General features: G+C 41.2%; 2 protein-coding genes across 2 annotated transcripts; one reads left to right on the forward strand and one right to left on the reverse strand.

Moving 5' to 3' along the window:
• Nucleotides 1-669: 669 nt before the first annotated feature.
• Nucleotides 670-2679, reverse strand: LOC148065011 (serine/threonine-protein kinase/endoribonuclease IRE1-like). The gene is made up of 6 exons (XM_087808364.1): nucleotides 2671-2679; nucleotides 2479-2626; nucleotides 2284-2411; nucleotides 2054-2177; nucleotides 1150-1217; nucleotides 670-1076 (listed from the first exon to the last, which is right to left on the reverse strand). The coding sequence occupies exons 1-6, from the start codon at nucleotides 2677-2679 to the stop codon at nucleotides 702-704; spliced, it is 852 nt and encodes a 283-aa protein (XP_087664490.1). The 3' UTR covers nucleotides 670-701.
• Nucleotides 2680-6815: 4136 nt separating this feature from the next.
• LOC148065012 (sterile alpha motif domain-containing protein 9-like) lies at nucleotides 6816-14134 on the forward strand. Its single transcript, XM_087809538.1, has 3 exons — nucleotides 6816-6870; nucleotides 7181-7243; nucleotides 8515-14134. Exons 2-3 carry the CDS (start codon nucleotides 7240-7242, stop codon nucleotides 13086-13088), a joined length of 4578 nt encoding a protein of 1525 aa, XP_087665664.1. The 5' UTR covers nucleotides 6816-6870; nucleotides 7181-7239; the 3' UTR covers nucleotides 13089-14134.
• Nucleotides 14135-15746: the final 1612 nt, after the last annotated feature.

Consider the following 15746-nt stretch of genomic DNA (forward strand, 5'->3'; position numbering starts at 1 on the left):
AGAAAAAAAGTAGAAAACGGAAATTAATAAAAAAAACAAAAAACAATAATAACAACGATGGAATAAAAATAAAAGACAAGTCGTCAACTTCACTTGACTCAATTTCCTGCACGATAAAAAATATTGTAAACTATTTTTAAATGACTGACAAGAGAAGCAAATTAGCAGCTTTAACCATAGTTCATTTAAAAGATCTGAACCCAGAAGGTGAATCAGAAAATGTAGAAAAGGCACATTGATGACATTAGATGATTGACACCAGTCGTCACAACTGATTGGATAAAAATCTGCATACCATATTTGGGCGTTGGAAAGACGCGCTTGACAATACAGCATGCACAATAACATCACAGACGACTGTCGGGCCCGCTGAGGGCCAACAGAAGGAGCCAAGTGTTTTCGTTTTTTTTGGGGGGCAGACTCCATTGCCGTGTCAATATAAAATATAACTGCAGAACAAGAGGCAGCGCCCCCTGTTGGCTCCTGGGCGTCAGAAGAACGTGCGGATGGAGCTTCGTGAAAGCCTTGGGAACAAGAGGAGGCACTTGACTGGAGGGTCGACAGCTGATTCTGCCGGTGAATCCCAGGCACTGCAGGCCTGGTCCTCACCAGCACACAGAACATCTACCCCGGCTCCATTTCTCCTCCATAAATAAGGCAATAGCGACATTTATTTTGTGCTGGGTGAAAACATTTGTAGTTCACTCTGGTTCACTCGTCTGGGGGGACTCTTTTTGGCAGTGCAGGTGTGTCTGCTCCGGTTCTTCACAGGGACCAGAGAGTTTCTCAGCGATCAACGCCGATTCTGGTGTCGACTCCTGCGACTGGGACGGAGGTGCTGGAGCACACGTGTGAACCCGCGGCCTCGGGTGCGTGTGGAGGGCATCGGGTTTTAAAAACTGCTCAGCAGTGGAGTAGTAAGGCAAGAAAGGCCTTTCCTGTGTGCAGGTCCGCATGGCCAGGTATGTGTGCATCAGCAGGTGAGGGAACCGTGAGGTGAAATACGAGACAAAGTCATCGGGGATGGAACCCAGAGTGTCCTGAACCTCTAGTGGCAGCTCCCGGTAATGATGTTTCTGAAGAAAAAAGAGAAAGGAGATTGAATAGAAAGTGAAGAAAGTCTTACTTGTGTCAAAGAACAACACAAACCTTGTTCCTCATTGCCCGAAGAAGGTCTCGCACCGAGCCACCCTTGTAGGAACGGAACTTCCTCAAATCTTAAGATGAAAAAACAAAACAGTTATTTGACTTCATTTACTGTATTTTTATTATTTTAATTTGTAACAAAAAATCCATAGTGCACATTATGAGATGATGAGTTCACTCCGTGAGTCTCTGTAACATTAAACATATCAATAAATACAATTGTTGTACTTGTTTTATCATTTAATCAATCTTTATTAGTCAACCGTGAAGCAAATTTGAAAATAAAAATTAAAAATATCCACTACATTATAATAAGCTACTGATGGTTCCTCTCACACGGTTCAGGACCAGAGGAGAGAAATCCTTCCAGACTGTTGCTCCTAAGCTTTGGAACGATCTTCCTCTGTGTTTGATGATCTACTGACTCCTTTAAGAAACATTTTAAGACGTTTTTATTTGTTCAGGCTTTTCCTTGATTTTCTGGAACTCCTGTTGTGTTATCAGTTTTATCTTGATCTTTAAAGTATATACTTTATTGAATATTGTTTGGATTGTTTAAGCGCTTTGTGACCCTGGTCTGGAAAAGCGCTATATAAATAAAAATTACTTACTTACATGTTTTGAAGTTTAAATTTCGGGTTAAATATCTCCGACATTTTAGGGCAAATTAATGTATTTTTTCAGATCCTGTTTTAAATGTCCTTTAAGATTATTCCCAGGAACCCTTTAGTAATCACTGTGTGGTATTCATCTGCAACCGTAACAGAATGGGATGTTTTCCAGCACCAGTGGAGATGCCCGCTTACATTTTCTTTGACTTAAAGTTAAGACGAAAAATGTATTTCGTATCTGATCCTGAAGATTGAATGAAGTAAAGATAGTTGAAGGATCCGTGTCAGACGTTTACCTGTTTGCAGTGGCACCGTTATGTGTTCTCTCCAGTCGCCCTTCACCACCGCTCTGCCGCCGTACTCCAGCCGTCTGACGATCGGTCCGTCCAGCGGCTCCTTTTCTATTCGGTCACTCACGTCCTGAAATAGAACCAAATTAACTTGTTCAAAACACTCTTTAAGTTCATGAGGATTCATGAAGGGAGGCGACTGACACGACTGACTGGTATTAAAAAAAAAAACACACCTGAAAGAACTGCAGCTCTTTCTCCAGGCTCCAGAAGAACGGGTGTTTGAGGACGCACTCGGCGGTCGGGCGCTGCTGAGGCTTCTCACTCAACATTTTCTCGATGAGGTCTTGAGCCACGATGTCACCTGTTAGCAGGAGTTGGGTTTAGAGCCGAGCGAAGACACGAGAACTTTTCAAGTCTGGTTTTCTCACTGTGCACGTCGGGCTGGAGGTGCTCGAGGCTGTAAGTGCCCAGTAAGATGTTCGCTTGTCTCTGTAGAGATTTCCCAAAAGGGTGGGATCCCTGGGACACCACGTAGTAGAACACACAACCGGCAGAGAAGATGTCCACGGAGCAGGTCTGGAAAGAGGTCGCATTTGATGGTAAGAATAAACACAACAAACACAAAACATGGGTTTAGTATAGAAATGGGATCTGGAAAAAGTATCAAAAACTAAATTTATGGGGGCGTGGTTTGGCCAGCAATGGAGTAGGACGTGTTGGAGAAGGCTCCCGAAATCTTTCAGTAAAACTTTAAATTTAATTACATTAGCGCTGAAGAAATCGACTTAAACCAGCACTTTAAACCTGTTGGCTAACCAAAGATGTCGGGAAAGGGCACCAAGAACTCCAGGAGCGGTAACTCGACTCAACAACAGTCGAGGCCTGCTGATGCCGAAGCCTCGCGTGAGCGCCCGGCTAGCTCCGAGCATTCAACCCATTGTCAAACGATGGACTTTGAAAAGCTTAAACTGCAGCTTCTCGCCGCTCTCCGTAAGGAGATAGCGGATATATTCAAAGAAGAGTTGAAGGCCGCACTCGACGAGGCACTATCGCCCTTAAAGAAAGACATTCGAGCTGTTAAAGCTAAGGTGGCTAGCGACATATCAGCGGTTGATGCTAACGTCGCGGGCCTGAAGTCTACTGTGGGGGAAATGGAGGTTTCTCTCTCTGGCGGCTCCAACGACATCACTCAACTTAAAGCCACAGTGAAGCGTCTTGAGACGGTTGTGACGACACTGGAGAACAAGTGTGAGGACCTGGAGGCGAGATCACGGCGTAACAACGTGCGCATCCTGGGCGTTCCGGAGGGACCCGACAGCTGTTCTACATCCGTGGTGTCCAGCATGCTGAAGGAGGCGTTCGGTTTGGAGGCGATGCCGGAGCTTGACCGGTCCCACACTACGACCGAAACCGAATCCCGGGGATCGTCCACGTCCCATCGTCGTTCCACTACCACAGAGACTGTGCTGACATCTTGCGCCGGGCCAGGGAGAGAGGACGCATCAGGTTTGGAGACAATAACTTGTTGATCTTTCCTGATTACACCGCGAAGGTAGCCTGAGCCAGGGCTGCATTCAACGAGGTACGTCAACAACTATGGGCTCTGGATGGAGTTCGGTATGGTCTGTTGTACCCTGCCCGCCTACGGGTCACACATAACGGGACTGAGAGGGAGTTCACATCAGCCGATGAAGCAGCAAAATACGTCAAAACATTGAGTGAGAAGTGATGGTGTCTGTGCTGCTGCATAACTCAGGTTTCTGTTCCTTGACAGCTTGAAAAGTGGTAAATGGTTTAATGTTATATATTAAGTTTTTATAAGATTTCTATTTTGAAACATTTCATTTTTACATTTCTTGTTATATTGTTCTTTGCACTTGCAAATATGGTTATGAATCTTAATACGATTTACAAGTATCTTTCGGATAATAACAATTTGTATTTGAATTTTTTCTTCATCTGCGCTCTATTATGATGTGGCCAGATTTCGGGGGCCACTCATTTGAGGTAGTTGCGTTAACTTTTTTTTGTGGGTTGGTAAACTAACTCCGTCTCGTTTATTATGAACGACTTTTCTTACTTAGTGGGTTTTACACGGCCGTCACTCCAGTTTTGTTTTTGGAGGAGACTTTGCCTGTTGCCTGTCCCTTTTTCTTATAACTTTTATTGTTTTTGTTGGTTTTCGGGGAAAAGGGGAAGGGACTCTCCTCGGCTCATCATCACCGTCTCACTTATTAATGTACACAGCATTTGCTTATGAGTAACACAAATCACTTCTCAGGGAGGCCGCTGAGGTTTCTTAGCTGGAATATTAAAGGAATGGGGGAGCCCATCAAACGATCCAAGGTTTTCACTCATTTGAAAAAAAATAATTGTGACATAGTGTTCTTGCAGGAGACGCATCTGAGAATTAAAGATCACAATAGACTGCGGAACCCCTGGGTGAGTCAAATATTCCACTCAAATTTTAACTCAAAAGCTAGAGGGGTCGCCATTCTTGTCAACAAGAGAACACAGTTTACAGCCACAAAGGTAATAGCGGACATAAATGGCAGGTATGTTCTCGTTGCTGGTACCCTCATGCAAACCAAAGTTCTCTTGGTAAACATCTATGCTCCTAATATTGACGATGCCACATTTGCAGGGAAATTACTTAGTGGTCTTCCTTTCCTAGACTCTCACTCTGTAATCTTAGGTGGGGATTTTAATGGTGTCCAGGAAAATACACTAGATCGTTCTAGCTCTAAAAAACAGACACAGTCATCAATGTCAAAAATGTTTATGGATTTTGCTATTCGGAGTGGTCTGGTTGATCCTTGGAGACACAGGAATCCTTCCTCCAAGAATTTCTCTTTCTTTTCCCCAGTCCACCATTCATATTCAAGAATAGATTACTTTTTAATAGATGAGACTTTGAACCCTCTCGTATCCAATTCGGATTACTTAAGTATTGTTATCTCTGATCACGCTCCAGTGATCTTTGATATAAATTTGTCCACTCAGAGGCACAATCGACCACCCTGGAGGTTTGATTCACTTCTACTGGCAGATCTGGACTTCTGTAAATTTATTTATAAATCAAAAGAAGATTTTTTGGACATAAATCGTAAAGACTGCTCCTCTCATAGTTTACTATGGGAGACATTAAAATGTTACCTCAGAGGCCAAATAATTTCTTATTCGTCCCATACAAAAAAAAAATTAAATGCTAGAGTCTCACAAATTGTTGTTGACATAAGTAATCTGGATGAAAAATATTCTGAAAATCCAACTCCAGAGTTGTTCAAACGGAGGCTCGACTTGCAGGCAGAGTTCGATCTGATATCTACCAAAGATGCAGAACGCTTACTTCTCCGTAGTCGCGGCACTTATTACGAACATGGGGAAAAACCATCCAGATTATTGGCTCATCAACTCCGCAGGCGAGCAACCTCTCGTCATATCATGGAAATAAGAAACAAAAATAACTCATTGACAGACGACCCCATCGACATTAACAATATTTTTAAAACCTTCTATTCGGATTTATATAGTTCAAATTTTCCGGAGGATGATCATGTAATGAGAGACTTCCTGGACAAATTGTGCTTCCCACTAATTGAAGAAACTCAACGGGAAAACTAGATGCAGACTTGACCCTAGAAGAAATCATACAATCAATTAGAAATATGCAATCAAACAAAGCCCCTGGACCTGATGGTTTCCCTAATGAGTTTTTTAAAACATTTCAATTGAAATTAGCCCCACTATTACTATCTGTGTTCAATGAATCACTTGAGCTTGGCACGTTGCCTCCAACGTTTACCCAGGCACAAATTGTAATACTACCCAAGAAAGACAGAGACCCGAGCTTGTGCGGCTCTTACAGACCGCTCTCTCTACTAAATTCTGATGTCAAAGTATTAGCAAAGATCCTCGCTACTAGATTAGAGAAAGTCATGCCTACCATAATATCCGAAGAGCAAAATGGTTTCATAAAAGGTATTCTTCAATACCCGCACTTTATTTAATATCATTTACTCTGATCAGACTGAGGCTCAACCAGAGATTGCAGATTGGTTCTGGGAGCTCACGGTGGAAAGAAGGACGTGAGGATTGTTCTTCGCCCAAGGCTTTGGTGCAGAAGAAGACACTTAACTGGATTCTCCAGGTGAATTCCATGCACTGCACACCTTGTCCTCATCAGCCCACGAAACATCAACTCAGCATTGCATTGGAAAAGTTGTTGGTACATATTTAAGAAAACAATAGCCACGATATTTTTAAGTTGGGCGTGACACCTTGTCACACCTGTTCAGGAGTGGCACTGTGTTCTCGACTGTCACGTTATCAACCTGTCCAGCAGCTTTATATTACTGATCAATAAGCGTAACAGTACTTTATAGTAAGAAACATGTTTGTTGTTTTCTTTCGTACATATTAAACATAAACTTTTACAATAATTAAATGAATAATGTTTCTTTAACAAAACACTGTGTAAAGAGATACACACAGTGGGGCGAGCTCTCCCACATGGCTGATGCAATACAAGCATCGGCAACAAAAAAAGTCTAGTTTATTTGTCTATTTCGATCAATAAAATAAAAAAATAAAAACCTATAACAATAATTGATTGTGACTGATGCATTAGAAATGGATGAAGTTCTATGTTAGTATTTCTCCGTCAACGTCACTTGCTCATGAACTCAAACGTTTTCTTCTGAAAGTGGGCGGAGCTTAAACGAGAGTTCACATAAAACCAAAGTCGAGACACGAAACACCGGCAGAAGATCTGGACGGTACCTCGACACATGCAGGGAGCGGCTTTAAGACAAGAAAAGGCAAGTAAAAGCTAAACCTCAGTCGTTGCACGACTGTTAATATTATAAATTAAGTTATTTTTCAGCCATAGTTGTAGATACAGGGAAAGGCGGGATGCTACAATAAATCTTAAACCACTGCTTACAATTAATCCAAAGATTTAACAAAAAATGATAAAGATTAATATTTATTTGTAAACGAGTGTTTAAATTATTCCCAATTGGACCCACATCTTATGTTATATTACTTCAGATGAATACATGTGTTTATACAGGTGTGTGAAACAATCGTCAACATAAAAAAATTAAAATGACGCCATTTTCTTTGCAGGGTGGAATGTGAGAAAAGAAGACCACAGTCCTGAGATGTGGAAATAAGAAGATAAAGCTATGGGTAAGATGTTTATTGTTTAGAATTGAGGCTGAATTTCAGTGCCCGCCCTACCATTCCTTTTGTCAGCCACAGGAGGGTGGATTTCCTTAAAATCGAAACCAAGAACATATCTTCCAGTTAAAATATTAGAGTACAGTTAAAGGGTAATGGTAAATAAGATTATTATAAAATAATTCACTTAACTCAACTTAGAGTTAATCATTTACTTTCATAAGTTGGATGAAGCGCTGACTATAATGTTTATTACACTTCTGTTGTTTACACATGTTAAATACATTTTACCTTCTTAAATGTATTCCAGTTTATTGTTGTTATGTAACACCGTTGTCATTACACCACGAATACCATGTTTTTTCCGATCATTGTTTACTTTTTATAGACAGATAAACAATCAAGGCACATTAAAGAATCGCACAATCACACACATACAGACACAAGAACTTCCTTCTGCCCCCACCCTTGGATTAATAGCCAAAAGAAAAACCCCAAATGAATACAAATATATAAACAAATATCAACAATGAACTTTTGAAGGTGTCAGTGATCACGAGTCAGTGGTTTAGAACTTAAGTAGTTGTCACTTGGTCTATAAATTGAAACCAGACGGTTGAAATTCTGAACAATTAGAATTTGAGCAATATTCAAAGCAACTCACTGACACATGATGATGGACGTACATAAGAAACAGAAGATTTGTTTGTGAATCACAAACACCATCTACAAATGTTTTGATACAGTTAGCAGCTCTAACCGAAAATAAATTATCCCAGGGCAGGGGTTCTCAACCTTTTGCAAGCTGTAAACCCAGCCCACCCCAAAGCTGGTACTTTTCAGTCAGTGTTTTCAGTGGAGCGACTCACGCTGCAGCCACTGCTGGTTGAGCTCAGTGACTGTAGATTGATACGTGCTTTAAAGTTACTGTTCATACAAAACTGCAGCGAGAATTCTGACCCGCTCTAGTAGAAGAACTCACATTTCCCTGATCCTTAAAACTTTTCACTGGCTGTCATTGTTTTTGTTTGTTAAAGCGTTTTGTGACCCTGGTCTAAAAAAAAGGCGCTTTACAAATAACCTTCACTTTACTTACTGTACTTCACAAAACATCAACTCAGCTATGTGAGGATTAAGACGTTCTAATAAATTACATAAAATTGTGTAAATATGATGCAACCTTTATTGTTTCACTTGGTGAAAGAAATTTTTTTTTAAAGTTTTTAAAATAAGTTGCTGATGACAAAATAATAAGTTTCCGATCTTTTCTCACCATGTAGCTGATGAAGAGCAGATTGCCCTCGAAAACTGGAGTGAAGATCAAGTAAGAGACTGGCTCAGATCGATCGGGCTGAAGGACAAGTATGTTCAAAGACTCTATGATGAGAAAGTTAACGGAAAAACTCTTCTCGAACTAGATGAGGACTTTTTGTCAAGAAAAATGTGCAAGGCACAGGACAAGGCACCTTCTTTTTTAATCATATCAAAGAGAGATGAGCTCATCAAACGTCAACAGGTTAAGCAAAACGAAATCTCTGCCAGTGACAGTCAAAATGAAGTGAAAAAGAAGGCGAATAAGACAAAATCACAAAACAGTCCACCTACAACAGGCCAACCCGAACTGGTCCACGGTCCTAACCAGGGTGCACAGAGCCAGCAGACACCGGCAGACAAAAGCAACACAAAGGATGATTGCAAACCACGACCGTTTGATCAGGAAGCTCTTGATTTCATATACAGGAAGAATCGAGTCCTACCACCAGAATCTGGAGCATTTGACCTGATAACCCCCTGTCATGAATACAAGTCTTTTGCTTCGGGGGCCACACTAGACCGCACCAGACTGCAAGCAAAGTTTGCCTGTGAGGTTCTTAAATTTGCAACAGGTTGTATAAACATTAGGACAAATGGAACAATACACTTTGGCGTGATGGACAGCAGAGAAGATTCAGGATATGTGCACGGTGAGATAATTGGTGTCCCAGTTACAGAGAAGGACATGTATGTAGACGCTTTGAACTACGTTGAAAAGAGCTTCTCCTCTGACAAGGATCAGATTCGACAGTGCATGCGGCCACCAAGATTTGTTGAGGTCATAGATCCTAAAGGTACAGAAAAGAAGTATGTTGTTGAGGTTGATATAGTACCCAAGATCAGTATCGTCAACAACGAAGTGTATTCTGTTCGTTTGCCCAAGTTCAATGAATCCAGCAACAAAGTACAACTTGAGAAAGAAACAATTTATCGAAGGATGGGCTCAAAAACGGAACCCGTGAATGACATAGAAATAAAGCACTTCTATGAAGGGATCAAAGATCGAGATGCTCAAAGAGAGGAAGCAGAGAAAAAATATTTCTACAATGCTCCATCTATTTGCAAGGACCTTGGAAGAAAACTCACAATGCTGATGACAGATGACAGGAAATTCATTGATAAAGACAAGTGGTTCATTTTAGTCACAAACAAATTATCCTCTGCTGATCTTGGCAATATTGACTGGTTATTAAACCTGAACATCTTCTGTGTGTTCGACTTTGACCCAGACTCAAAGGTCTCAGGTCTATGCAATACATTCCTTCAGCATCATGTGGCAAACATGCATTCTTTGCAGAGCTACAGGCTCCCCCCTGGCATGGCCGTCAAAGATTTAGAGAGACGCTTGCATCTGTTTGAACAGACTAGCTGGATTTTCTCAAATGGTCGTTCTGACTACAATGGAAACGACAATCCATGTGATGAAATGACATGGATTAAATCCAAAATGACTCTCCTTTCTGAATCGGTGTCTCTGATATGCAAACATATCCTTCCTAAAGGGGCATTTCAAGTTATTTTCCTCATCACTTCAGAAGTTGAGAAACCACTTTTGCATACATTCCATGAATTCTACAGAGACATGGAAGGTCATGAAGACATCATCTGTATCTGCGAGTCTGAGGAAAACTTCTTAAAGTGGCAAGCATTTGCAGAGTCATATGGCAAAGAGGCTGTGGACAATCACAGCGTTGTTGGGCTGAAAATGAGCCACGTTGACACAATTTTGAAGCAGGTGCAGCCAGTTAAAACAGTTGACAAACTTTTACCTGTTGTGAACGGGACATGCACTCTTGTAACACAGGAAGAGGAAAGAATGTATTCCTTGGAGATTCTTTCAGTGAATCATTGTGATGAAACAAACGTCGACTTCATCGATGAGAAAAAGGAGGAAATTGAGCAGCAATTTTACAGAGGAGGCAGAGTGGAGTGGATGAACTTCTGGCTTGCTGATCAAGGTTATGTGGGTGAGGTGATTGAAAGAGATGCATATGGAAAGGCTTCCAAACTTCTTAATGACAACCTGAAATATAATGCCTGTCAGGACCCTGTCGTCACCATAAATATCAACCATCATCCTGGAAGTGGTGGCAGCACAGTGGCAAGGCTGTTGTTATGGAACCAAAGAAAAACACTGAGATGTGCCGTCGTAAAATCTGACCAAACAGTTGCAGATGTTTCTCAACATGCAGTTGAACTAAGAGAATATGAAGAAAAAGATCCACAAAGGTGTCTGCCCCTCCTGCTCCTGATTGAAGATTCTGATAAGGACTACCTGGAAGATCTCAGAAAGGAGCTGGAAGTTGCCATGATTAAGAAAAAGATTCAAAATGGAACACTTTGCTTTATTTTACTGAGTTGCAGGAGGTCTCACGATCCAGAAAGGAAAATCAATGAGTCTTCACTTCAAAATGTCTCAGTCACTCACAGACTGTCAGAAATAGAAAAGAGGAAATTTGCTGCGAAACTTGATAAACTTGAACAACAATACGAGCCAGATTTCATTCTCACCTTTGTCCTGATGAGCAAAGGTTTCTCAAAAGAGTATATTCGACAGTTCGTCAAGCATCTACTCGAGGACATTGACAGCAAGTCTGTTGTCACACGCCTCATGCATTATGTGGCACTGCTAAACACATATGTTCAAAACTCCTACATCTCCCAGTCACACTGTGAAGCCTTGCTATCTATGACACTTAATGTGGAAAGATCCAAGTTTGAAGAAAACCTCAGCGATCAGGCAAAACTGGTGTTTCTACACCTAAAAGACGACAAAACTGAAATTCAATCCATCAGAATTATCCATCCACTAGTTGCAAAAGAAATCCTAGAACAACTTCTGGATAAGAAAATGAATCAAAGCAAGTTGGCCATGAATCTTCTTGGAGAAAGTGTACTTTTTGAACACAGATTTGGAAGTAATGAATATCACACATTTCTGAGGGATCTTTTCATCCGGCAATCCAAAAAAAGCAAGGGTGACACATCTGACACTTTCTTCGCCCCTCTTATAGAGTATGTTTGTGAGCACGAGGGCGGCCCAGACCCAGCAATTGCTTTACTTGAAGAAGCATTCACGCGTTTCAGGGAAGATCCCTTTATTGCACAGCATCTCGCTCGCTTTCATTATAAATATGCACGTTTTGAGGTGGCTAAACACTGGGCAGAGGTTGCTGCAAAAAAACAGCCCAACAACTCATACATTCTCGACACCAAAGGCCAAGTGTACAAAAGATGGTTTCAAGCTAAATGCAAAGCCATTGACGACAGCAAAGCCCCCAAAACTGTGGACAGTGTAGCAGATGCAGTGGAGACTGCTCTTAAAGCCATAGAGTGTTTCCAAGACTGCGAGAGAGCTGCTGAAGCAGATATGGAACATTTGAACAATTCTGGATATTTTGCTGAGGTAGAGGTTGGCTGCAGTTTGCTGAAGCTGATTCAGTCACTGCCAATGTTTTCAACACCACACGGCCGCTCCGAATTGACAAAGTTCCTGCTAACGGATTACATTCCCCCCGAAATTCACGACTCGTGGAAACCATTTCATGACCGTCTGAAAAAACTGCATAAGGCCATGCAAGATTCACTTGAGTGGATATCAGAAGATCTCAGTTATTTCCAGACAGAAATCGAAGCAGATGAAGAGGAGACACCAGGAAGTCCTGAGGAGAAGATCAGCCATCCACTGAAGTGGTTGACAAAAAGATCGTCAGAGTTTGGAGACATCTTTAGTGGGATTGATTTTCAGCCAAATCAGCAAATTACCACCAATCTAACTCCATTCCAAAAACAAATGATGATTTATCAACTTGGAGGGGGAAACATAACATCAATTATCTCCAAGCTAACTGACAAGAAGAACGGAGTGGAGATCCTGAAGACCATTATTTCTCTTTACCCAAGCAATCCACTGCAGGCAAAGCTGCGCCAAAATGATATAATCTGTTACATCTTGGCCCATATCACTCTGAACTGTTTGTCGCCCCAAACACAGTCACCCTCTATGAGAGACCTGAAGGCTCTGTGCCAACAATTCCCGACTGACAATAGAAAATGTTCACCAGGAGCACTTTTCTTGTTGACATTATTGTTTTGGCCGGATGATCATGACTCAGACACTGAAAAAGAAGCCAAATATGAAACAGTGCAGTCAGCAGTTGAGGAACTTAAAAAACGCTACTGGACCAAGATAAAGGAAATCAAAACAGGGAATAGAAGACTATACACACATTTTTTCCTTGGGAAAGGAAAAGGATCGGACAAGTTTGTCCACAAGATGAAGTTTGGAGAATTAGGAAATGCCTCTCGCTCAAAGTGGTGGAGTGGAGAGGTATTGAAGCGACCTGAGACTGCAGTGATACTGAAACAAGTGTCCGGCTGGACTGAAGATGGAATCGTCTACCTGGCTGGTCCCACAAAGAGGAAGTTCAGCCTTCTGCCCCTCCATGCACCTTCAGTGCCTCACAGCAATGAAAACATCACGTTCTACTTGGGCTTCACATTCAGGGGCCTGGTAGCCTGCAACATTAGTAAGAAGTAGCTCATCAATAGCCTTACATTTTGTTCCTGGGAATCCAGGCTTAACCACAATGAAATATGTAGAATTGTGGCAGAATCTTATGCACTTATATCATACACTTGTGTCCTTTTGCCTCTTTGCAAGGACAATAGTTTACGAGCCAACAGCAACAGCAAATTCTTGCTGCTTCCAGAGGATCCCTGTAATAATTGCATCTAATGTCACAAATACCCACTGCTACTGTGGAAACACACACTCTAAAACTTCTACTAAATTCATTGTCATTGTGACCTGCTATGTAACTTGATGTTCTGATTCTAAGAGGAAATTCACTGGGGGGCAGATAGCGAGACAGACAAAACACATCTTGCTGACACACTGGAACACATCGTACCAGGTTCCTGTTTTATCAGCTAACTGACGTTTGTACCGCGATTGACACATGGAACCAACATCCTGGACAACGTGAGCCGTCAGACGAAGAACCACACCTCTATCATGAACTGTCTTGAATTTTATTGGCTTGTTTGAATATGTAATCGCACATTGTTTTCCTTCAATAAAACGAAGCCGCACTGTGGGGCTTGTCAGAACTTTCCTCGGACCCGTCTGAGCAGTAGCAAGTGCAGTTTGCGAAAACTGTAGTACTGGAGTTCTCCCCTTTTGCAAAACGGTGATTCAAAAAGACAATTCTGTCTCCTCTAAGTTCTTCCTCCATCCATTTCATCTTTTACGTGAAGACAGCGATTCGTGTTCCGGGACGGTTGTGAGAGGATCAGCGACGGAAATTGTTTCCCAACACTACTGAACTAGTGGACAAGGACTGGTTCAGTATTTTGTACTAAACTCATATACCACTGCAAATGCAATATTTTACTGTCTTGTTCCAATTGGTCAAACCTTTGTGGATGTTCATGAAAAATAAATTGTTTTGGTGAGGGAAAAAAATCGTATTGTTCTCTATGTACTAGGCCTGTGTGGTATACCGCTTCGTACCGTAAACAAGTTTTATTTTCGTTACATTTTTCATATACTGCTATACCTGTGAATATCCCAAATAAAGATCAAGTGTTTCCACGGGGGACCTATTTCACTGCTGCACACCAACAATACAGCGTCTGCACAGGAAAGTTTTGAGCGTACATTGGCTGCCGAAAACACGTTTTAGATAAAGTAATAGATAATCCACAACCACAGCTCAATCTGCACCCTCTCAAGTGAGGGGTCAAGATAGCGAAAGCAATCACATTCAACCTCATCAAAGATATGGTTCCTGTTATAATGATGGTTAACTGCACTGATTATGCAGCTATGTCCAATAAAAATATTCAATTTTTACTGTAACCATTATCATTCTCATCTTTAACATAATTACTGCCACCAAACTGAAGAGGTCATGCTTTAACCTGTGTCTGGACATGAAAACAAAACATGATACAACCCTTATGACAGTAGTATGGGCTATTTAAGCCAATCGACTGCTGTAATTATTTTCTTTTTAAAAGAAACTGTGGGTAAGAACACTCTTGCATGAGAAAAAAAACAAACATTAAATACGGTGAAACGGATAGAATATTAAAAAAAACATGACATGAACATTATGTCATACCGCTCAGCCCTAGCTCATCATCTCTCATCATGCAAGGTTCTCCATCATTTTGCCAAAAAGTATTACTTTGATGAATCTTTACTGGCAAAGCTATCATTTTTTTGTCTTCCACTTTCAGTCAGCACTCTTACACTCCATTGATTCGTTCACAATTTAGCAGCTTTGGCAGATTTTAGGGGCGGACACCATTTTTGCTGTTTCAAGCAAGAACAAGAAGCTGTGCTCCGGTTGGTTCTGGGAGCTCACGGTGGAAAGAAGGACGTGATGATTGTTCTTCGTCCAAGGCTTTGGTGCAGAAGAAGACACTTAACTGGATTCTCCAGGTGAATTCCATGCACTGCACACCTTGTCCTCATCAGCCCACGAAACATCAACTCAGCATTGCATTGGAAAAGTTGTTGGTACAGATTTAAGATAACAATAGCCATAATATTTTTAAGTTGGCTCGCCCCCTCGTGTTTTGTAGGGAAACTTGGTTCTTCGTTATCTTTTATATTTAATGATAATTGAATAGACTGTTCTGAATGGTTAAAATCTAGCTTTTTAATGATGAAACATGACAACTGAATATAAACACGAAGATAAAACGATTAAAACACAAAAACAAGATGAAAGTACTTTTCCTTTGGCTTTGACGATGAACGACAAAACCAAATGGTTCAGTAGGTTTTCGGTTGTTGACCAGTAACTTAACTTGTTATCAAGGAAATGACTGGTCTTTTAACTAGGAGGTGAAAAATAACAAGCCAACGTAAAAAAAAGAATTCACAATTAAAATAGTGCAAAGATAAATTAGAGCTTATACAATAACAACATAACCACGATCAATATTAGCAAGTTTTTCTACCAGAACAATTCAAGTAGGTTTAGTAGTAGTTTCTTCACTTATACCCATAGATCAGTGGAGAAACTACCTTAAACATCTGCATTTAAAATGACATTTGAACTCACAGTGAGGTGCAAACAGAACGGCATCTTCTCTCTCACTTCCAGGCCAAGAGTACAGATGTCTCTGGGGAGATATGATGGTCTGCCACGGGTAAGTGTGGCCGCCTGACCCCAGTGGATCT

This window comes from Callionymus lyra, chromosome 15, assembly GCF_982586985.1.
Source record: "Callionymus lyra chromosome 15, fCalLyr1.hap1.1, whole genome shotgun sequence".
Classification (NCBI taxonomy): Eukaryota; Metazoa; Chordata; class Actinopteri; order Syngnathiformes; family Callionymidae; genus Callionymus; species Callionymus lyra.